Source organism: Haematobia irritans, chromosome 1 (assembly GCF_050003625.1).
Source record: "Haematobia irritans isolate KBUSLIRL chromosome 1, ASM5000362v1, whole genome shotgun sequence".
NCBI lineage: Eukaryota > Metazoa > Arthropoda > Insecta > Diptera > Muscidae > Haematobia > Haematobia irritans.
This window is the reverse complement of record NC_134397.1, coordinates 224316267-224339483: the sequence shown is the minus strand read 5'-3', so window position 1 is coordinate 224339483 and position 23217 is coordinate 224316267. Positions and strand designations below refer to the sequence as shown.

Below are 23217 nucleotides of genomic sequence, written 5' to 3'. Positions count from 1 at the left end.
AAAGCAGAAAGGTGCCAATATAACAATGGAAGATTTCAAGGTTGAGAAACAACTGCATGGAACTGAGAACTGGAGTTCTTAGAAGTTCCAGATATGCATTGCGTTGAAGTTAATGGATCTATTCCAAGATATTGATGTAGTGACATTAACGCACAATACCAACAAGCCTTACAATCTTGTGAGCGTGCTGATATTAAGGTCCAACGCTTAATCGTTTCATCTGTCGATAATACAATACAAAAAATATCTGATGTGTTGCAAAGAATCACGTGAGATGTGGGAAAAACAGGCAGCAATACATGAGATGCAATCGGAAATAAGTATTCACATGTTACAACAGCGATTCCATGAAATACAGAAAAGTCCTGAGGATTCTATTTGAATACACATAGCATAAATTGATGAAATTGCAGAGAGAGAGTAAAGAATATGGGTGAACCATTGTCGGAGAAAATAATTATGACAAAGACTTTGATGACCACAGCCAACAACATTTAGCCACTTCATTACTGCTTGGCAATCATATACCGAAGAAAAAAGAACCTTAAAGAACTTGACGAATAGACTTGTGTTGGACCAGTCCCACCTAAGGCGAGAAGACCCCCCAATCGAGTGCCTTTTCCGCAAAACGCAAAAAGTGAGAAAAAACACCCTGTAAGTTGCAATCAAGAAGGATTGCCGATTGTGGAAGATGAAAAGAAAAAAAGATCTTTCCCAAAGACAAACGCCTTTATGGGAGATTATGTCTTCGATGTTGCTTCCGACAATAATGAATGCAATTGGATTGTAGACACAGGTGCATACGAGCATATGACATACAATAGAAATTTGTTATCAAAATATCTTGATGGAAATGCAAAAATTGGTGATGGCACCATGTTAAATGTTATAGGCCAAGGCGATATTGATGTTTTAGTTAGAGGCCAATACGGATGGAAGCAAAAGGTGTTCGAAAACGTTTTGCATGCTCCCAGCCTCAAAGTAATTATATTCTCAGCAACAAGAGCTATGGATAAAGGCTACAGAATGAATTCAAACAAAGATAGCTGTAAGTTTATTTGTTGTGGTCAAATTGTGGCAATAGAGTATCACAAAAGAACGAAACATATCGACGTGAAATATCATTTCATCAGAGAATAATTCAGCGAACGAGATTTCGAACCTCCTTTTGTTAATACGAAGGAACAACTCGATCTGTTGAACGAACTCTCGAATTATGCTAGGACCTGTTAATAAAAGTCATTGTCCTACCGTCTTGAGAAAAAATGTAAAGATATTTGATATCAAATTACAAGAAGTCGACATATGTAAATCATGCAAATAGGTATGGATCGAGTGTTGAGTGTCGAGTGTTTCGTGCAAAACATCACCTAGTTTCGCCTGAACGACGACTGCATTGCTAATATAATCCTTCGTAGTCCCTTCTAAATGTTCTACGTGATATCCGCGAAGAGCTTATTTGTATACATTTGGTGGATTATTTGTACTAGATTATTTTCTACCCAGTTGGCAACCGTGATTACTACACAACTAAAATCATATGAGGTATATATGGAAATGTAGTTTTAAACAAAATAATAGTAATACGAAATAAAATTAAATAAACAAGACTTGAACATTTATCATTTAACACGCAAGCCACCATACATTAACATGATTGTCTCATTTTGCTTTTGGTACTTAAATCACATATAGAATACCGACCTTGATTGATTCTCTGGTGTCGAACCTGATGCACTAACATCTTCTTGTACATATATTTGGGGATTGGGTGTTATTGGTCGTAGTGGGGGAGCATTTTCCAATAGTCCTGTGGGTAGAGTGACATTATTGGCTACCGATGAAATCGATATTGAATTGACATTTTCCGTATGCTTAATGGAATTATCTTTATCGATTAATTGTTGCATATTATCGGAATTAGGCGATTGAATTTCCACAGCTTCCTGGGCATTTCCCATTACAATACCCACAGATGGTAGAAAATTGTTGTCGTTGTTAAAATTGAAATTGGTTGCAGCTGAGATGGCTAAATCTGTATCTGAATCAACATCAGGTTCAAAAATACTGCTATCGTTTTCTTCCGAATCAGATCCGCTTGTCGATAATTTCGATGACTTTCCCACGGTGAATAGAGGCTTCTCTGTAGCTTCCATACACTTATCAATGGAAGATTGTGATTGACGCATTACTTGTGGATTTATTTGAGCGATTTTATTTGTTGAGGAGGGAGTTGTGGGTGTATTTGTTGTTGATTTATTTTTATTAGGATTTAACGACTGTCCCAATTTCGAGAATTGACCAGCAACATTAGAGATGGCTTTTGAACTTATTTGTAATAATTGAGATTCGGACAGATTACGAGGCATACCCTGAAAAAAAAGAGACGAAAGAGTTTGAAATATTTAAATAAAAAGAAGTCGCAAGAGTTTGCTTGAAAGAAATTAACATCTTCTAATGATTGGTGTCTCATCCTTCCATTGGTACTTTGGAGGATGGACCACCGGTGAGTAAAATTTCAGCTGTTTTATTGACGTGAAAAGTAAATAAGACATTAAGAAATCCGGTTTTGAATTAGAGAATTTAATATGACAATGTGGCAGCCATTAAATTATTAAATAGACAAAATTGTAATAATATATAATGTATTGATACGAGTATCAGGCTAACAAAAGAACATTGTTCAATACTTTTTTGGTTACGCTTTTTTTATACCCTCCACCATAGGAAGGGGGTATATTAACTTTGTCATTCCGTTTGTAAAACATGGAAATATTCTCTAAGACCCCATAAAGTATATATATTCTGGGTCGTGGTGAAATTTTGAGTCGATCTGAGCATGCCCGTCCGTCTGTTGAAATCACGCTAACTTCCGAACGAAACAAGCTATCGACTTGAAACTTGGCACAAGTAGTTGTTATTGATGTAGGTCGGATGGTATTGCAAATGGGCCATATCGGTCCACTTTTACGTATAGCCCCCATATAAAGGGACCCTCAGATTTGGCTTGTGGAGCCTCAAAGAGAAGCAAATTTCATCCGATCTTGCTGAATGTGGTACATGGTGTTGGTATATGATCTCTAACAACCATGCAAAAATTGGTCCACTTCGGTCCATAATTATATATAGCCCCCATAAAAACCGATCCCCAGATTTGGCTTGCGGAGCCTCAAAGCGAAACAAATTGCATCCGATCCGGCCGAAATTTGGTACATGGTGTTAGTATATGGTCTCTAACAACCATGCAAAAATTGGTCCATATCGGTCCATAATTATGTATGTATGTAGCCCCCATATAAACCGATCCCCAGATTTGACCTCCGGAACCTCTTAGAGGTGTAAAAGTCATCCGATCCGATTGAAATTTGGTACGTGGTGTTAGTATATTGTCTTTAACAACCATGCCAAAAGTGGTCCATATCGGTCCATAATTATATATAGCCCCCATATAAGCCGATCCCCAGATTTGACCTCCGGAGCCTCTTAGAGGAGAAAAATTCATCCGATCCGGTTGAAATTTGGTACGTGGTGTTAATATATGGTCTCTAACAACCATGCAAGAATTGGTCCATAACGGTCCGTAATTATATATAGCCCCCAAATAAATCGATCCCCAGATTTGTCCTCCGGAGCCTCTTGGAGGAGCTAAATGCATCCGATCCGGTTGAAATTTGGAACATGGTGTTAGAATGTGATCTCTAACAAACACGCAAGAATTGGTTCATATCGGTCCATAATTATATAGAGTCCCCATATAAACCGTTCCCCAGATTTGATCTCCGGAGCCTCTTGGAGGAGCAAAATTCATCCGATCCGGTTAAAATTTGCAACGTGGTTTTAGTATAAGGCCGCTTATAACCATGCCATAATTGGTCCATATCGGTCTATAGCTATATATAGCCGATCCCCAATCACACAAAAATTGGTCCATATCGGTTCATAATCATGGTTGCCACTCGAGCCAAAAATAATCTATCAAAATTTTAGTTTTATAGAAAACATTGTCAAAATGTTATTTCTATAGAAAAATTTGTCAAAATTTTATTTCTATAGAAAATTTTGTCAAAATTTTATTTCTATAGAAAATTTTTTCCAAATTTTATTTCTATAGAAAATTTTGTCAAAATTTTATTTCTATAGAAAAATTTTTCCAAATTTTACTTTTATAGAAAATGTTGTCAAAATTTTATTTCTATAGAAACTTTAAACCTAATTATATATTTATAATTATATATTTAATCGGCCTTTTTTAGTTTAATATAAACCACGTATGGACTATGTGGTATATATTACGGTGTTAGGAAAATTTAAGATACCTTGCCATCGGCAAGTGTTACCGCAACCCAAGTAATTCGATTGTGGATGACAGTTTTCAGTAGAAGTTTCTACGCAATCCATGGTGGAGGGTGCAAAAGCTTCGGCCTGGCCGAACTTACGACCGTATATACTTGTTTGATTTAATATATACCACGTATGGACTTACTTACAATTTAAAAGACGGTGTTAAGAGGTTTTAAGATACCTTGCCATCGGCAAGCGTTACCGCAACTCAAGTAATTCGATTGTGGATGGCAGTGTTTAGAAGAAGTTGCTACGCAATCCATGGAGGGTACAGAAGCTTCGGCCTGGCCGAACTTACGGCCGTATATACTTGTTTTGTTTTTTTTTTTTTGTTTTTTTTTTTTTGTTTTTTTTTTTTTTTAGAAAAACATTTCCTTACCTTGGGTACTTCCAGAAGAGGATTTCTACTCTTACGTCGTTGTAAAACACCACCAGTTATGAATTTAGCATCATTTCCTACAGTGTCCAAGGCTATACGGAACATTTCTACTATAGATTGCATGGATTCTAATTCGAAAGAATAATATCAAATCAGCTTGGTTTAAAATCTTTGCCATAAAGTTATTGCTTACCGGAAATTTCCTCTTGTGTCTTTATGGGATAGGCCATATTATTGAAAAATCTTATATTTGCTGATCTAAACATATGGAAATAACCATCCACACCATCTACCGTATAATTGATTCTCAAGCAGAGCATTGCAGGTGAAGAGCCTTGGAACATTTTGGTCTGTTGATACATGCCCAATTCAATCATAACAATATTTTCCAATAGAACCTTTTCGAAACGAACAATTTTATCCAAATGCGAATCATATTCGGCAACAATATAACTTTCATCAGTTAACAAGAGAATACTATCAACTTCTGTTTCATTAATATCTCCCGATCTATAAAAGGAAGAAGAGTAAATTTAATTCATTATATTATTCACAATTAAGGGGCAAAACATACCCTGGATCAGCATCGATAAGACCCCAAGCACCAATGGGATATTGAGCTGAGCCCAATAATAACTTACGACAATCCTCCACAAGCAATTTTGCGTGTTCGGCGCCTTCCGAGGCATCGGTGTCGTCTGGGGCCGCTTGGCCCCCTAAAGCGTTTAAAGATTCCGATGTTACTGGATTGCCCAACATTAAATCAATGGTGGCTTGGCGATAGCTATCCTTAAAACGAGCCAGATAATAACTGCAAATTCAAAAACAAAAATTACTTTTTGAAATATAAACTATTTAATTTTTTTTTTTTTGCTATAAAAAGAAAAGCATGAAAATCGAGATATATGCTTCAGAAATAATAAAACCAAAAAAATACCTTCGGCATTGACAACATAAAACACAATGTAATGAAAGGCATTAAATAATAATTTCGAAATAGGGAATTGTTGAAAATATCTATTGTCAATTGCAACTTGCTGCTAGTATTTGGCATAATATGGCTACCACAACACCACCTTGTATAGATGACCTGTTCCAATAATTGCAATTCCGGTTGCAAGACGCCCGCATAAAAGTAGCCCCTTGTTGGGGCTGGTGTCGAGGGGCACAATATTTGTAGTATGGTTGTTAACACTTCATCCTCTTTCAATTGTTGGGCATCATTTAATTGGCCCTGCATTAAATCAATCATGCATTGGCGAAATGTATCGGCAAAATTTTGTATGAAAAAACTACGAATAGAATAGAAGAAAGAGATACGAAGAGTTTTTGTTGAGGCGGTGCAAAAATGTTTTAAAACAAAAATATTACATAACACACAGGAAATGTTAGAGTTCATTTGGAAAAGCCGAAAGAATGATCTGTTGTTTTACATATATGTGCTAAAAAGAAGAATAGTTAGGGAGTGGGGAGGGGGAAAGTTAGTTGAAGTATTATCTCATAAACAGAATGGATAATTTTAAATGAATTGTTTTCAAAAGCATTTGAAGTAAAAATTCAATGCGTGCAGATATTATTGCTGATTACAAATGTAAGATTATTTCCGAGTTTGTAAAATATGTTACATTTACTGATGTGTAGTATAAATCAATTAATAGTTTTAGTTAGAATTTTGGAAATTTTATGGAACAGAATTTTTTCGATAGTCATAGAAAGTTTAGCAGGTTTCCAAAACCCAAAATTGTCAAATGCCCTCAGCAACATTTGGTAAAATATTTGCATAGGCCCTAGGTTAGGTTAGGTGGCAGCCCGATATATCAGGCTCACTTAGACTATTCAGTCCTTTGTGATACCACATTGGTGAACTTCTCTCTTATCACTGAGTGCTTCCCGATTCCGTGTTAAGCTCTATCACAGGGGACCTCTTCTCTCTTATCACTGAGAACTAACACCGATTTTCGCGCAACTATTTGAATAGTCTTCAAAGCTTTATTTTTTTATGCTTTTGAAAACAAAAGATTAGAAAGTTAATGAATAGAATAGTATTAAAAAAGCATGCGGGCAATGTGTATATGTGATATAAGAACATTAGTAAAATGAAATAATGTCATCCCTCATATAATTAAAATTGTAAGCAATGGCAAAGAATTTTCAACAATTTTATTTCCGAAAAAACAAACAAATTAAAAAAAAAAAACAATAAACAAAAACTTAAGATAAACTTGTGATTACTTACCGATTTGCCGAGTTCATACCATCCTTCATCATACCACTAATTTTACGTTCACCCGTACGTGTATAATCACCCTGTAAAAAAATAAATATTTTGTTAATAAAACACAGACTATTTGGAGTGATAACTATATCCTATACCTTAAGAGCATTAGTTCCGGCATATTGCCTACTTATAATATCACCATTATTTGCCCATAATACCATAAATGGTGATTTTAAAGCCTCCGGTATGGGAGTATAAGGTGGTGCCATACCCAATTTCACTAATTGTGATTCCAATACAGCTTTACCCAAGGCTGTCTGTACAACATTTGTACGATCTAAACAATCCATACAGTTAACACGAAATACTGATTTCTGATTACATATAACACCACGTTGATCACGCCAATGGAAACCCATGGCCCCGGCCTCGGGAGCCAAAGCCTCAACTAATGCAGAAACATTTTCAAAACGCATACCACGACAATAATCATGAAAATCAAAGGTGATATAGACCACCCGTTCATTATTGTATTTTAACACATGTTTGGCATAGGCATCGCCTATAAGTTTCTCTTTGCCACTTTGTTCCACTAAATTGACAATACATATGCCATCGTAGGTATTGAGTTCCTTGGAGAAATGTGCCTCAAAGGCTTCCTGGGTTTCTTGTTCACCTAAACGAACACAAAATGTTTTTATAGTGCCAAGTCAAGCTTATGCACACACTTTTCTTCACACTTACCCCTATCTAACCTTGGAGGAGGCCGATATTTATAACCAGGTTGGGACCAATAAATTGGTACCGATCCACGAACCTGGGTAAAAGCCAATTGGTGATGACGAAATGACAGTATTTGTTCGGTTTCTACATAATTAGCACAATAACCATTCTCATCCACTCCACGCCGTTTATAACGGGTTCCAGCACGATGTCGTGATCTTCGAGAAACCAAAGCCAAGGTAAAGCATTCATTACCAATTACACAGGGTTCTACTTGGACAAATCCTTGAATGACTGGTAAAATCCAAGTTTTGTCCTAAAATGGGAACAATTTATTATTGAAGACTACGACCTTTTAAATATTTCCTTAACTTACATTTAATTTAATTAAATCTTCAATCATATGCATATTCCAAAAGAATCTCTCATCCGGTGTTTGTTCATCTGTAGAATCTGCTGGTAAATGTCTTTGTAGATTATTGGTAATATCATGATCGAAACAAAAATAAAAACTATCGGTATCATCGAATATTTTGTGCAATTCTTCTGTAATACGTTTCTCTATACGTGATGGATCCCTAATGCCCACCGATGATTTCACTTGGTTCGATGCCAATGCTGCTGCTTGTTGTGTGGTATTTTTAATAGTTGTTCCAGCACTTTTAACAGCACCCCATGTCTTATTCATCAATTGATTACCTTCAAAGAGTTTCGTTCGTGAAGATGTAGACGAATTGGCATTGACATTATTTAAAGAGGACGATCCTGTTGAGGAATTTCTAGAATGAGTTGGTGTTGCTGAATTCGAGCTTCTGGAGTGACGAGTACATGGCGTTAAAGTAGTATCTGGCTCATCGGCACTTAAAATACATATGGATTTAATCTTATACACTAAGTGTGGCGGATAAAGTACACCAACCGGTGTAGCCTCCTTTATTATCACAAGATGCGATTCATAGACATTGGGTAGCGAAATTACACCAACAATGCCATGAGTTATGCCAATACATTCGATATCATCCACAGAAGAGAGATCCCATCCTAAAAAGGAGTAAAAGTTAAATATTTTTTATTAAAATTAAGGTGAAAAAAGGTATGTATTACAAATTTCTTTAAAATTAAGGGGTAAAAAGATATGTATTACAAATTGAAAGTTTTACGATATAGGCCGGTATGCACCTATAGCGAAATTCTCGGTAGCAAAAATTTATTTAAGTCTACAACAAAAAAACAGGGCTGTGTACACAAATTTTAAACCAGCTAATCGTTTTTAAAAATTGTTAATATATGTTCCAAATATTCCTCAAATAAATTGTTTATTTACAGACATTTTAAAACTTTTACGCACACAATGATTGTAATAAATTAAATGTTTGCTGCCAAAATATGCTTTTGACAACCCTGTTATTTTCATTAGAGGTGCGTACCAGTTTACGAAATTGAACGCTACCGAAAATTTCGTTAGCATAAATAGCAATGCATTTTGTAAAATTTGTGTACACAGCCCTGTTTTTTTGTTGTAGACTTAAATAAATTTTTGCTACCGAAAATTTCGCTAGAGGTGCATACCGGCCTTTATATTGAAAATTATTGAAATCAAAAAGTTATACACAAAAATATAGCCTGGTCTACCATAACAAACATGGAAATTTGAATATATTTAAAGAGCAAGCAGTTTTCCTAAAAAGTAGTTGATATAGACGTTAGAGTTATAAAGATTGAGCTTTTGAAGCCATAGATAACTAAAATATCAAGATGACCTACATTTTGACAATATTTTCTATAGAAATAAAAATTTGACAAAAATTTTTATAGAAATAAAAATTTGACAAAATTTTCTACAGAAATAAAATTTTGACAAATTTTTCTACAGAAATAAAATTTTGACAAAATTTTCTACAGAAATAAAGTTTTAACAAAATTTTCTACAGAAATAAAATTTTGACAAAATTATCTATAAAAATAAAATTTTGACAAAATTTTCTATAAAAATAACATTTTGACAATATTTTCTATAGAAATAAAATTTTGACAAAATTTTCGATAGAATTAAAATTTTGACAAAAATTTCTATAGAAATAACATTTTGACAACATTTTCTATAGAAATAAAATTTTGACAAAATTTTCGATAGAATTAAAATTTTAACAAAAAAAAAAAACGCATAAAATTTGCAAAATCTCATCGGTTCTTTATTTGAAACGTTAGATTGGTCCATGACATTTACTTTTTGAAGATAATTTCATTTAAATGTTGACCGCGGCTGCGTCTTAGGTGGTCCATTCGGAAAGTCCAATTTTGGGCAACTTTTTCGAGCATTTCGGCCGGAATAGCCCGAATTTCTTCGGAAATGTTGTCTTCCAAAGCTGGAATAGTTGCTGGCTTATTTCTGTAGACTTTAGACTTGACGTAGCCCCACAAAAAATAGTCTAAAGGCGTCAAATCGCATGATCTTGGTGGCCAACTTACCGGTCCATTTCTTGAGATGAATTGTTCTCCGAAGTTTTCCCTCAAAATGGCCATAGAATCGCGAGCTGTGTGGCATGTAGCGCCATCTTGTTGAAACCACATGTCAACCAAGTTCAGTTCTTCCATTTTTGGCAACAAAAAGTTTGTTAGCATCGAACGATAGCGATCGCCATTCACCGTAACGTTGCGTCCAACAGCATCTTTGAAAAAATACGGTCCAATGATTCCACCAGCGTACAAACCACACCAAACAGTGCATTTTTCGGGATGCATGGGCAGTTCTTGAACGGCTTCTGGTTGCTCTTCACTCCAAATGCGGCAATTTTGCTTATTTACGTAGCCATTCAACCAGAAATGAGCCTCATCGCTGAACAAAATTTGTCGATAAACAAGCGGATTTTCTGCCAACTTTTCTAGGGCCCATTCACTGAAAATTCGACGTTGTGGCAGATCGTTCGTCTATTCATGATGAAATGTCAAAGCATACTGAGCATCTTTCTCTTTGACACCATGTCTGAAATCCCACGTGATCTGTCAAATACTAATGCATGAAAATCCTAACCTCAAAAGAATCACCCTTTATAGAAATAAAATTTTGACAAAATTTTCTATAAAAATAAAATTTTGACAAAATTTTCTATAGAAATAAAATTTTGACAAAATTTTCTATAGAAATAATATTTTGACAATATTTTCTATAGAAATACAATTTTGACAAAATTTTCTAATGAAATAAAGTTTTAACAAAATTTTCTATAAAAATAAAATTTGGACAAAATTTTCTATAGAAATAACATTTTGACAACATTTTCTATAGAAATAAAATTTTGACAAAATTTTAGATAGAATTAAAATTTTGACAAAAATTTCTATAGAATTAAAATTTTGACAAAAATTTCTATAGAAATAAAATTTTGACAAAAATTTCTATAAAAATAAAATTTTGACAAAATTTTCTATAGAAATAAAATTTTGATAAAATTTTCTATAGAAATAAAAATTTGACAAAATTTTCTATAGAAATAAAAATTTGATAAAATTTTCTATAGAAATAAATTTTTGACAAAATTTTCTATAAAAATAAAATTTGGATAAAATTTTCTATAAAAATAAAATTTGGATAAAATTTTCTATAAAAATAAAATTTTGACAAAATTTTCTACAGAAATAAAATTTTAACAAAATTTTCTATAGAAATAAAAGTTAGACAAAATTTTCTATAGAAATAAAATTTTGACAAAATTTTCTATAGAAATAAAATTTTGACAAAATTTTCGATAGAATTAAAATTTTGACAAAAAATTTCGATAGGAATAAAAATTTGACAAAATTTTCATAGCTATAAAATTTTGACAAAATTTTCTATAGCTATAAAATTTTGACAAAATTTTCTACAGAAATAAAATTTTGACAAAATTTTCTACAGAAATAAAATTTTGACAAAATTTTCTATAGAAATAAAATTTTGACAAAATTGTCTATAGAAATAAAATTTGGACAAAATTTTCTACAGAACTAAAATTTTGACAAAATTTTCGATAGAAATAAAATTTTGACAAAATTTGCTTTAGGAAAAAAATTTTGATAAAATTTTGTTTAGGAATAAAATTTTGATGAAATTTTCGCTAGGAATAAAATTTTTACAAAACCCTATAGAATTTTTGTATAGAAATAAAATGTTGACAAAATTTTCTTTAGGAAAAAATTTTGGTAAAATTTTCTTTAGGAATAAAATTTTGATGAAATTTTCTCTAAAGGACGGTATGCACCTCTAGCGAAATTTTCGGTAGCAAAAATTTATTTAAGTCTACAACAAAAAAAAAACAGGGCTGTGTACACAAATTTTAAACCAGCTAATCTTTTTTAAAAATTGTTAATATATGTTCCAAATATTCCTCAAATAAATTGTTTATTATTTACAGACCTTTTAAAACTTTTACGCACACAATGATTGTAATAAATTAAATGTTTGCTGCCAAAATATGCTTTTGACAACCCTGTTATTTTCATTAGAGGTGCGTACCAGCTTACGAAATTGAAAGCTACCGAAAATTTCGTTAGCATAAAAAGCAATGCATTTCTTATGGGAATGAAATTTTTCGCTAGAGGTGCATACCGGCCTTAAGAATAAAATTTTGACAAAATCCTATAGAATTAAAATTTTGATAAACTTTAATTTAGGAATAAAATTTTCATTAGGAGTAAAATTTTGACAAAATTTTCTATAGAAATAAAATTTTCTCTAAAAAGAAAATTTTCTATTGAAATAAGATTTTGACAAAATGATTTTGTCTTATTCCCGTACGTAATAAAGAAAATGATATGTCGACGTTTTTCGACACCTTAAGATGCGGTTGCTGCGTTCAGATACCTCGATTAGAGTGACAAAGTGCTTCAACAATTGGTTCAAACGTATGCAAAGGTATATAGATCTTAATGGGTAGTATTTGGAAAAACTATAAACCAATTTTGGATGATTAATATTTGTTTTTGTTCCCCAATTCCGATTCCTATATTCCTTTGCACGCAGTTAAAAAATTTCAAAATTCTTCTTAAATTATTTTATTTTGTGTAAATATGAAATATTGCCAACTGAATGACTTTTCATTCTATTCTATTTTCAATTATTGCATAGCCTATTATTTTGGATGGTGAGAAAAGCTAGTAAAAGTTGTAAATATAGGCACACAATACCCCTTTTTCAGCCAAACGATTTGAAAGCTATTAAAGTGGGTTCTATTGCGATAGATGGCCTAAGATATCAAAATGTCAGTTTAATCAAATATCGAATTTCCAAGTATTCCCTTTTTTCCAACAAATTATTCAAGTTTATTAATAATAAATACAATATGCAACAAAGTGTCATCATTTAAAATCATATAAATTTAGCCTGAAATTAGGTCATGCAGCGACATTCACCTTCCAAGAATAAACTTTAGTGTCAAACCAGAAACTTGCGTGACTAAATCAATTAAGGAGAATTGGTGGATGTATTGAAAAAATATGGATATAATTTAAGGATAAACAATGATATTAGATTTATTAGGCATGGTCAAACCATGTAATTACCAACAAATTACAGGCTATGATTTTTATTTACACCTACAACACAGAAGGATGACTAGCGAGAAATAGCTAAGGATTTCAATATTTAAAAATAAAATATAACATGATGAAAATGTTAGCTTTAAATGCGTTCATATTCCAGTTCCAACCCCTATATTCTTTGGGCCAAAATACACGTGATCAAATGCTACACATAAATCATATTTTGATGGACTCGTTCTGGTTTATGGGATCTACAACCAATGGCCCATGATTTGCCTGACCTTTTCGCTTGCCCGGACAATCCTATCCGACTCACCAACAGATTACACTGAATGCATCCCATCTTAGTCGCAGAGTTCCTAAATGTGAATACAAGCTGATGTACCAAAACCGTAAAATAGAAATGGAGAATAACACAACACTGTAACGATAACAACAACATGCCAAATAACCTTTTTCCGGTATAGCATTAGCTCCTTTCCCATGCAGTTTTTATCTCCTTATTCCTCGCCCCGGAGTAGACGCCTTTGTGAATAGCCAGAATTCACACGGAGGCAAATCTATCTTTTTTATCAGAGCAGCATCGTCCTGGATGGAGCCACCGTGGTACATTGCCCGCCTTGCATATACAGGGTCGTGGGTTCAAACCCAGTTTCGACCCAACGCCAAAAATTTTTTTCAGCGGTGGATTATCCCCTCCCTGTAATGCTGGTGACATTTTTGAGGGTTTCAAACCTTCTTTAAGTGTTTTCTATGCAATGTGGAGTTCCCTTGTCATTGAATTTTATTAGAACTCAGTGATAAGAAGATTTCGTGATTTTTTAAATACATCACCAAAAAATTGTTGTACATTAAACCAATTTAGTTTACTTCAATTTTTTAACAAAAAAAAAGGAACGTAAGAGTAAATTAAAAAGCAATTTCAAATTGCTATCATACTTAACGAAAACTTACTCCAACTAAACAATATGAAAAAATAGAAAAATAAAAAAAAAGTTAATTAACAAGCAATTTCATATCGCTTTCTTACTCAACAAAATATTTTAAGGATTTTTATACCCTCCACCAAAGGATGGGGGTATATTAACTCTGTCATTCCGTTTGAACCACATCGAAACATTGCTCTAAGAACCCATGAAGTATATATATATTCTGGGTCGTGATGAAATTCTGAGTCGATCTGAGCAATTCCATCCGTCCGTCCGTCTGTTGAAATCACGCTAACTTCCGAACGATACAAGCTATCGACTTGAAACTTGGCACAAGTAGTTGTAATTGATGTAGGTCGGATGGTATTGCAAATGGGTCATATCGGTCCACTTTTACGTATAGCGCCCAAATTTGGCTTGCAGACCCTCTAAGAGAAGCAAATTTCATCCGATCCGGCTGAAATTTGGTACATGGTGTAAGTATATGGTCTCTAACAACCATGCAACAATTGGTCCACATCGGTCCATAATTATATATAGCCCCCATATAAAACGATCCCCAGATTTTGATTGCGGAGCCTCTAAGAGAAGAAAATTTCATCCGATCCGGCTGAAATTTGGTTCATGGTGTTAGTATACGGTTTCTAACAACTATGCAAAAATTGGTCCACATCGGTCAATAATTATATATAGCCCCCATATAAACCGATCCCCCGATTTGGCTTGCGGAGCCTCTAAGAGAAGCAAATTTGATCCGATCCGGCTGAAATTTGGTACATAGTGTTGGCATATGGTCTCTAATGACCATGCAAAAATTCGTCCACATCGGTGAATAATTATATATAGGCCCCATATAAACCGATCACCAGATTTGGATTGCGGAGCCTTTAAGAGAAGAAAATTTCATCCGAACCGGCAGAAATTTGGTACATGGTGTTAGTATATGGTTTCTAACAACTATGCAAAAATTGGTGCACATCGGTCAATAATTATATATATCCCCCATATAAACCGATCCCACGATTTGGCTTGCGGAGCCTCTAAGAGAAGCAAATTTGATCCGATCCGGCTGAAATTTGGTACATGGTGTTAGTATATGGTCTCTAATGACCATGCAAAAATTGGTCCACATAATTATATATAGGCCCCATATAAACCGATCACCAGATTTGACCTCCGGAGCCTCTTGGAAGACCAAAATTCGTCCGATTCAGGTGATATTTGGTACGTATATGGTCTCAAACACCCATGCAAAAATTGGTCGAAATCGGTCCATAATTATATATGGGCCCCATATAAATCGATCCCCAGATTTGACCTCCGAAGCCCCGTGGAAGAGCAAAATTCGTCCGATTCGGTTGAAATTTGGTACGTGATGTTAGTATATGGTATCCAACAACCATGCAGGAATTGGTTCATAGCAGTCCATAATTATATATAACTCCCATATAAACCGATCCCCAGATTTGACCTCCGGTGCCTTTTGGAGAAGCAAAATTCATCCGATCTGGTTGAAATTTGATACGTGGTGGTAGTATATGATATTTAACAACCATGCCAAAAGTAGTCCATATCAGTCCCGATCCCGAGATTTGGTTTTGGAGCCTCTTGGAGGAGCAAATTTCATCCGAGTCAGTTGAAATGTGGTACATTGTGCTAGTATATGACCGTTAACAACCATGTCTAACTAGGTCCATATCGGTCTATAGTTATATATAGACCTCAGATAAATCGAACCCCAATCACACAATAATTGGTCCATATCAAGTTCATGATTGTATATAGCCCCCATATAAGCGACCCCCATATTTCCATTCTGGCTCCCTACGTACCGTGCAAAAGTCCATATCGATTCGTAATTATTTGTAGACTTACATACACATACCTTTTTTGTCTAATATATATCACGTATGGACTAACTCACAATTTAGAAAACGATTTAAGACACCACAACCCAAGTAATTCGATTGTAGATGACAGTCTTTCGTAGAAGTTTCCACGTGGAGGGTACATAAGATTCGGCCTGGCCGAACTTACGGCCATGTATACTTGTTTGTTTTTCGTACTTAATCGTTGTAAGTAACTTTTTAAAAATATCAAGGCATCCTAATTTTTATCAGATAAACGCGATTTTGTCATATTGTCGACGGACCTTTCATCATTGCTTATTATTTTATGTTGCACGAATTCCATTTCACATGAACTCAATGTTCAAAGCAGGACCTTATCGTTTACTTCGTTATTTGATAAAATTTTGTTTTTTTTTTACCTCATGTATAGTAAATTCTTACTCAAGGTATACATTAAATGTTCATTAACTCAATTTTCGGGTATGAAATCTAAGGGGCGTTTGCACTGAATGAACACTCCAATGTATTAATAAACAATCATAAAAAGCCACAAATTTAATAAATTGGAATTATTCAAAGTAAAAAATCCTGGGATTTCGTGACGGGATTTAGTGACAACCCGAGTGACAACCCTACAATGGACTGAATAGTCTAAGTGAGCCTGCAATATGAGTCTGCCACTATACCTAACCTAACCTAACCTAACCATCGTCTTGGGAAGAAGACTACCAAACAATAAAAATGGCTATAGAGGTCATCATGAGGAATGTTCCCAACGGTCACCGCATAGGATTAGAAATAAAAGGCTCCCAAGATAACTCTCTTACACAGAGTTAAGAAGAATCTATTGGTAGGGTGATTTTGCATGACAATGCAGATTTAAAAATAGCGTGCCTGACATGTTCCTCAACAGCACAAAAACGGCTACAAGACACGCGTACCTTTGGTTTATCTGGCAGAAATTAATCGACAAATCATCAAGTCCCCATGATATGCTACTAGAAGTTAAAAAAATTGTGTTGGTAAATATTTAGCGGCATGAAGGGTCATGGGGTATGAAAGGCAATCAGAGCGGGACATGACTGATGAAATACACAATACACTAGAGAATGCACCAATTTTATGAGTGACCCGTTCACAAAATATCTTAGAAGGACCTAAGCATTGGGTTATAATGAATTAGAGACACTAATCATAGTTTTTGTATAATAGCCACCGACAAGTGTCATAGTTAAAATTGATTCCTTGTAGGAGAAGATAGAATCATAAACGTAACAAAAGGCGGACAAAGTAAAATTTTAATTTATTTGTGTTTCATATTTAAAAAAACACATATTTGTCTTTTTTATTTTAGAAAGTCAAATAATGTGCAAAAACTTGGATAAGGGTAAACGCCTTACAAATCAATTTATTCTTAAACAAAGCAATACACATTATCAAAACTCATTTATTATTGAATTTTGAATAATATATAAATCCAGACACCAAATCTCCACCCCCTTTCAACTGCTGGCAATCTGACGATTCAGAATTATTTTATTCTTTACATTCCGTGACTCACTGTTAATGCAAGTACGAATTATTAATACATCCCCCCTATTGTAAAAAATCAATGCTTAACTTTTGTGACCAACCCCCACCACCGAACCATCTAAACAGAAACTTGGATAACTTATTTGTTTATCTACAATTGGAAAAAGCAGGAAGCAAATTTTGTTAAACTAATCAATTTATTATGAGCATATCCACTTTCTTTGGATGTGCATAGCAAGTGTAAACTGGCTACTTCCATTTACCTGCTTTTATAGTAAATTCCGATGTTGTCCGTGACCACCAAAGGCTCTTTTCTCGTTTGACGAATATATAATAGTTATCTGTTTGAAACACTTCCATTTCGTTGTTGCTTTATATTAAGATTAATTACAATTTTTTAAACTATACTATTGGTATTAACACAGCATATTGTTCTTGCACAATATTTTTTTTTATGAAATAATTAAAGATTAATTAGCAAATATGGAGTTTTTATCCACATTACATTTCATTGTTTACAGATTCAAAATAGCAAATCGGTTTTTAACACGACCGCAAAATAAAATTTAAATGGGTTTTGCCAATCGTAGTTAATAACTTTTGCGTTTTCTCTAAGTAAATTTTTAATTCTTTCGAGGAATATATTTTTCTCTATTTTTTCCTTTTGACACTGACAACACAACTGACAATAAAAGCAAAGACATTTGGATTTGTTTTGATTTATGGGGTAATAGGGTTGCCATGACAACCTCATTATTCAAAAGCGTTCCAAAGTTGTTGGTGACTACGAAAGTGAACGATTTATCTTCAAACAATTTAAGCTTTTATATGTGGGGTGTACAAAGTAAAATAAAAAGTTGTTAAGCGCTCACACTAGGCTCAAGTTTTGCAATTCGCATTTTTCATACAATAGCAAAATTTTAAATGTCAAAAAGGAGATTTCAAACACATGTTGGACGTAGTATAACATTTTTAAAGGTATATTATGCGCCATCCAGATTATAAGTTTTTCCGGACGGAATATCAGTGCTTGTAAAGAATCTTACAGTGTGGCCGAACTCTAAGAATTGTCGGAGGTAAGTAAAATATCGATAAATGTGTTATTGATCCAATTACCAAACAGCAGTATTGATTATGTTTTCGAGCATATCTTATAATGTGGCCAATTTCTGGGATATGTTCGACACGGGTACTGTCGACCATATAAACTTATTGTCTGGACGGCGCTTTTGTGATGGACAAGATTTGTGGTGATAACGGTGGCACTATGAATTTAAGCTGCGGCTGTAGCTCGCCGGAAATGTGGGTTTCGATCCGTTATTATCCATTCATTTAAAAATAGTGCCAGGTGTTGATAATAATTTCTCTTTTAATTTTTCTTAACGGTGAACAAGTAGAAATTCAAATATGAATTTCTTATTACAGAAAGACGGACAGACGGACATTCTTTAAATGTTTTTATACAATTCCGGAAATGAAAATGAATTTTATTAATGATTTACCGAACCTGTTGGATGTGGTTCGTCAGGCTACCCCCCCTTAACATGACCCTTATATAGATCATCCTTGAGATCCTTTCAGCCCATTATTCATATAAAGAATCTCCCAAGAAATTGACGCGACACTTCTCTTACAAACCGGCTACATCCTCAATCCTTTAATTAAATACTCAGCACATTTTTAATTTCATAAATGGATTCACATTTCAATATATTGTTTCGAATTCATTATAATGGGTTTCGTGAAATTTTTCATAAATAAAATTGTATATAAACTTATTGCTATATATCACTTAGAAATAGATATATATAATAATATACAAATTACTAATGGAATGCTAATAATAAAATCCAAATTGTATTAACTTTTTCTTATCAACATCATTCGTTATACATTTTATTTCACTATGCTCATTTTTTCACTAAATATTAAAAAAATTTGTCTTTGTGGCAAGACAAATATCTCAGAACACAAAAATAAAGATTTTCAATTCGTGCGTGAAGTCAATACTTTTATATGGAAGCGAAACCTGGCTCATGTCTAAAAACATAGCACAAAGAATTCAAACTTTTATCAACAAGTGCCTCCGCATAGTATGTGGTATATTCTGGCCCAATACAATAACAAATGGAGAACTGTATACAAAAGTAAATGAAGAACCAATAACAAGACAAATTGCTAGACGAAAATGGAGATGGATTGGGCATACATTACGGAAACCGACAAACAGCATCTCTAGAATGGCCATGGAGTGGAACCCCCAAGGATCGAGAAGACCAGGGCGACCCAAAAATACATGGCGCAGAACTGTACAAACTGAATTATTAAGAATAAACAAGACACTAAACGATATTAAAATTATATGTATCGATAAAAGTAGATATAAAATTCTTGTAGAAGCCCTATGCTCCCAAGAGGAACAATAAAGGAAAAAAAAAAAAAAAAAAATTAAAAAAATGAATTTGGATGTTACTATTATTATTCGAATACAAAATTATTTCTATAGGTTACAGGTTTTCATATGAGATTTCGTTCTTTTTGTTTAATTTTTTTTTTTAACAGTAACAATTTTGAATTATTTTTAAATTTACATGCTTAACATGTGATTGTGTTTGTTTCTTTTGTTTTTCTTTTAAAAAGGGTTTTATATGTTTAATATCTCAAAAATTTTCTCAAAGATTTAATTTTTCGATTCTTGTATATAATTTCATTATTTAGGGTTTCAAATATTTTTGCAAAAATCTTACTATTTGATTTTTGTATTTATTTTATTAAATGAATTTCAAATATTTTTCGAAAATTTTACTTTTTTTGATTTTTTGTACTTTTTCTTTCTTTTAATTTTTTTTGTTTAAATTGAATTATTGGTTTTTTTGTTGTTAAATAAATTTTGAAGATTTCTTTTTTTTCTCTATTTTTGTTTTTGCGTTTTTACAAAATGGAGAAGTTGAAATAGTGAAGCCACGTGATTTTCCAGTTACGTAACAAATTTTATGCAAAAATTTACGTCTTCTTTTTACTTTCTTGTAACTTTCAATTTCTTGTTTTTTTGAATAGTTTTTTTTAATGTATTTATTTGGAGTGGTCAATTTTTAAAGAATTTGCTCATATGTATAAAGTTTCTGCAACATGTTGTTATATTACATGTACTCACTCAACATTGTTTTCATATAGCAGAGGTTATTAACCTCGGGATTTCGAGTGCCTTCAGGGTAGGTATGTCCCAAAACTCCATAGACCAAATGACAGGCGAATTACCAATTAGCGAAACCAGTAGTGTCACAGGGTTTCTTAATCCCAAACTCCCTTAGTCTCGACACAAATCCTATTATTCGCAAAATATAATAATTAGATAAAAAGAAATGTAACATTTGTGCTGGCGCACATTGTCCATTTATTCTTACCCGAGGTGTATTTTATAAAATGACGAGAAGTTAACATAAATCCAATAAAACCGCTTATTAATGTCGCAATAATATCTATATTAAAAAAAATTAAACACTATAACACCGTCCAAAATATTTCAAAAAGTCCAAAACTTTACCGAAATTATTATATTTCAAATTTTCAGGTTATTTCGCACTAGCAACAATAACGCCACATAAACTCCTATATGGGAGTACCTTATTTGCACACACTGGCTTTGACTTCAACTTCACTAATGACAAGCGTGAGTTGCTATCAGTTGTGCTATGCCTGTCTCACGACTTTGTGAAAGGTCAGTCTCCACAACTCTCTTTTTTCATCACAACTCTGCATTTGCTACTCCCCTTTCTATACAACCATCTATGACATGTGCGTTGTCCTTTCTAACCAATAGATGGCACTCATGTATACATAATGGGATTTTTAGACGTGCTGTTTGGCCAGTTATAGGGTAATACTACCGAAACCTTCTCATTTGAGTATGACGATGGCAACAGTTAATAAAGGAAAATGGCGAATCCGCCTTAATATAAGCGTGTTGCGCAAAGAAACGTCGCTGAATATGAGACATGCCAGAAATTCCATAGTAGCCAATGAAATACTTCAAATGTTTAAAAGTTGTACAATATCTCATATGAATGGTAAAATTGTACGAAATGTATTTCATATGTTATATGGTGGCCGTCACACTTTAGTAAAAATGTTGAAATGCAACATGGAATAAAGTAATGCGTCTTATAGACTATAACAGCCTATTTCTGATATCCGAACGAAAACAATTGCGAACGAACGGCAGTCACTCACTTTCGTCTAGATTTGGGTTTCTCTAACTTCCTTTCGTTCGTTCGCATGGCTTACGTTACTGTCAAATGCTAGCATTACCAGATCTGCGTTATTCCAATTTCCTGAAAAAGGTCCATACATTTTAAAAATGATTTTCCATAAAATTCAATCTGGCATCGCCGTTCATTTGGCAAACATTTCCCGCTTTTGATATTTGGTTTAGCTCAATAATTTTTTTTAACAAATTAGCCCGCGTAGAGAGATAAGAATTTGTATTTCCATATTTCTACAATAATTACAGTTCAGTTGTCCTTTTAATGAGTGTTTCATTCGAAATGTATGTGTTTGCTCGTGTTAGACTTTCCCTTAAACGGTCTCTACACCCAGAAAAAAGTGACCCCTTCTTAAAGTTAAAATGAACTCATTGTGAAGAAAGTTGAACTTCGTATAGCGCCAAAGACATTTTTATTTGTTTGAACGATGTGATTTTCGTAGAAATTAGAAATAATGCTTTCCATATATTAGTTAACATTTTCCTATATTTATATACCACTATACTACAGAATGAAAAAATTTAACTAATTTGAATTCATATATGGAATGATTTTATTGAAATTTTTTCATTCATTTCGACAAATCTTACACATTTGTGGTAAAACTTTTACTTCATAATTAGAACTGCTTACCTTCGTTTTTAAATACAATTTTATTTATTTCTATAAGCAATTTTATCTTCAATAAAAGACATGTTTTATTAATATATTGAATATATTTATTAAGAATCAACAGCATCGAATCTCTTTGAAATATTAGTTTATTATTCCACTATTTCCAATTTCCGTGTGATATTATCAACTGTAAAACGCACTTTTTCTTCTTCTTGTACTTTTCACTTTTAATAAGTTGCTGCCTAATGATTTTGTCCTCCTTTTACAATTTCAATACCTACAAATATAAAAAATCATAAAACATTTTTGTTGCAAAAGGTTAGCGTCACTGAATATTACCTGATAATTGAAGATTCCAAAATGAAGACAAATGAAAGGGTTGTTATTCTGCTGATGTTTTCTTTCTTTATACACTATCACGAACATTGATAGATTTATTTAAAAAAAAACGAAAATTTTTCTCACTAATTTAAAATAACAAATATTTTATATATTTTATTTGTTATTTATTATATTATTTTACCATATTATTTTTTAACAATCTCTCCGTATACCAAAACAACGCGATTCCAATTAAAAAAACAAACCGACGCGCAAATATATCGATTACACCCACGCGCAAACACATCGATTACGATGACAGGTATCGATTACAGGTAAACAATAGAAATTTAGGAAAATTTCCTATATTCTAACAAGTGTGTTTCCTTAAGTTTTGAAAGGATTGCATACTTCTTAGTACGAATGAACTAAAATATTTTTCTATGCCAAGTGTTGTTCGTATGTATGAAAAACTTTCTATTATAAAGGAAGTCGCAATTATCATTTTATAAGAAATTTTACTAATTTT

The 23217-nt window shown here is 33.2% G+C and overlaps 1 protein-coding gene and 1 long non-coding RNA gene across 3 annotated transcripts in view; both read right to left on the bottom strand.

Moving 5' to 3' along the window:
* The window catches only part of sp3 (phosphatidylinositide phosphatase spermathreecae), a 37810-nt gene extending 19646 nt beyond the window's left edge, over positions 1 to 18164 (bottom strand). Inside the window, exons 1-10 of one of the 2 annotated variants that reach the window (XM_075292921.1) lie at positions 17754 to 18164; positions 8038 to 8702; positions 7683 to 7977; positions 7094 to 7614; positions 6957 to 7027; positions 5797 to 6012; positions 5295 to 5531; positions 4914 to 5230; positions 4721 to 4848; positions 1705 to 2372 (exon numbers count right to left, since the gene is read on the bottom strand). In XM_075292921.1, the coding sequence (XP_075149036.1) occupies positions 1705 to 2372; positions 4721 to 4848; positions 4914 to 5230; positions 5295 to 5531; positions 5797 to 6012; positions 6957 to 7027; positions 7094 to 7614; positions 7683 to 7977; positions 8038 to 8702; positions 17754 to 17850 (3215 nt within the window). In that variant the 5' untranslated portion in view covers positions 17851 to 18164. The remainder of the gene's footprint in view (positions 1 to 1704; positions 2373 to 4720; positions 4849 to 4913; positions 5231 to 5294; positions 5532 to 5796; positions 6013 to 6956; positions 7028 to 7093; positions 7615 to 7682; positions 7978 to 8037; positions 8703 to 17753) is intronic. The other variant, XM_075292922.1, reaches the window with a different exon arrangement.
* A 2408-nt stretch (positions 18165 to 20572) lies between these two features.
* Positions 20573 to 21501, bottom strand: LOC142219499 (uncharacterized). The gene is made up of 3 exons (XR_012717605.1): positions 21035 to 21501; positions 20895 to 20969; positions 20573 to 20815 (listed from the first exon to the last, which is right to left on the bottom strand). It is a non-coding gene; the product is annotated as an uncharacterized LOC142219499 (long non-coding RNA).
* Positions 21502 to 23217: the final 1716 nt, after the last annotated feature.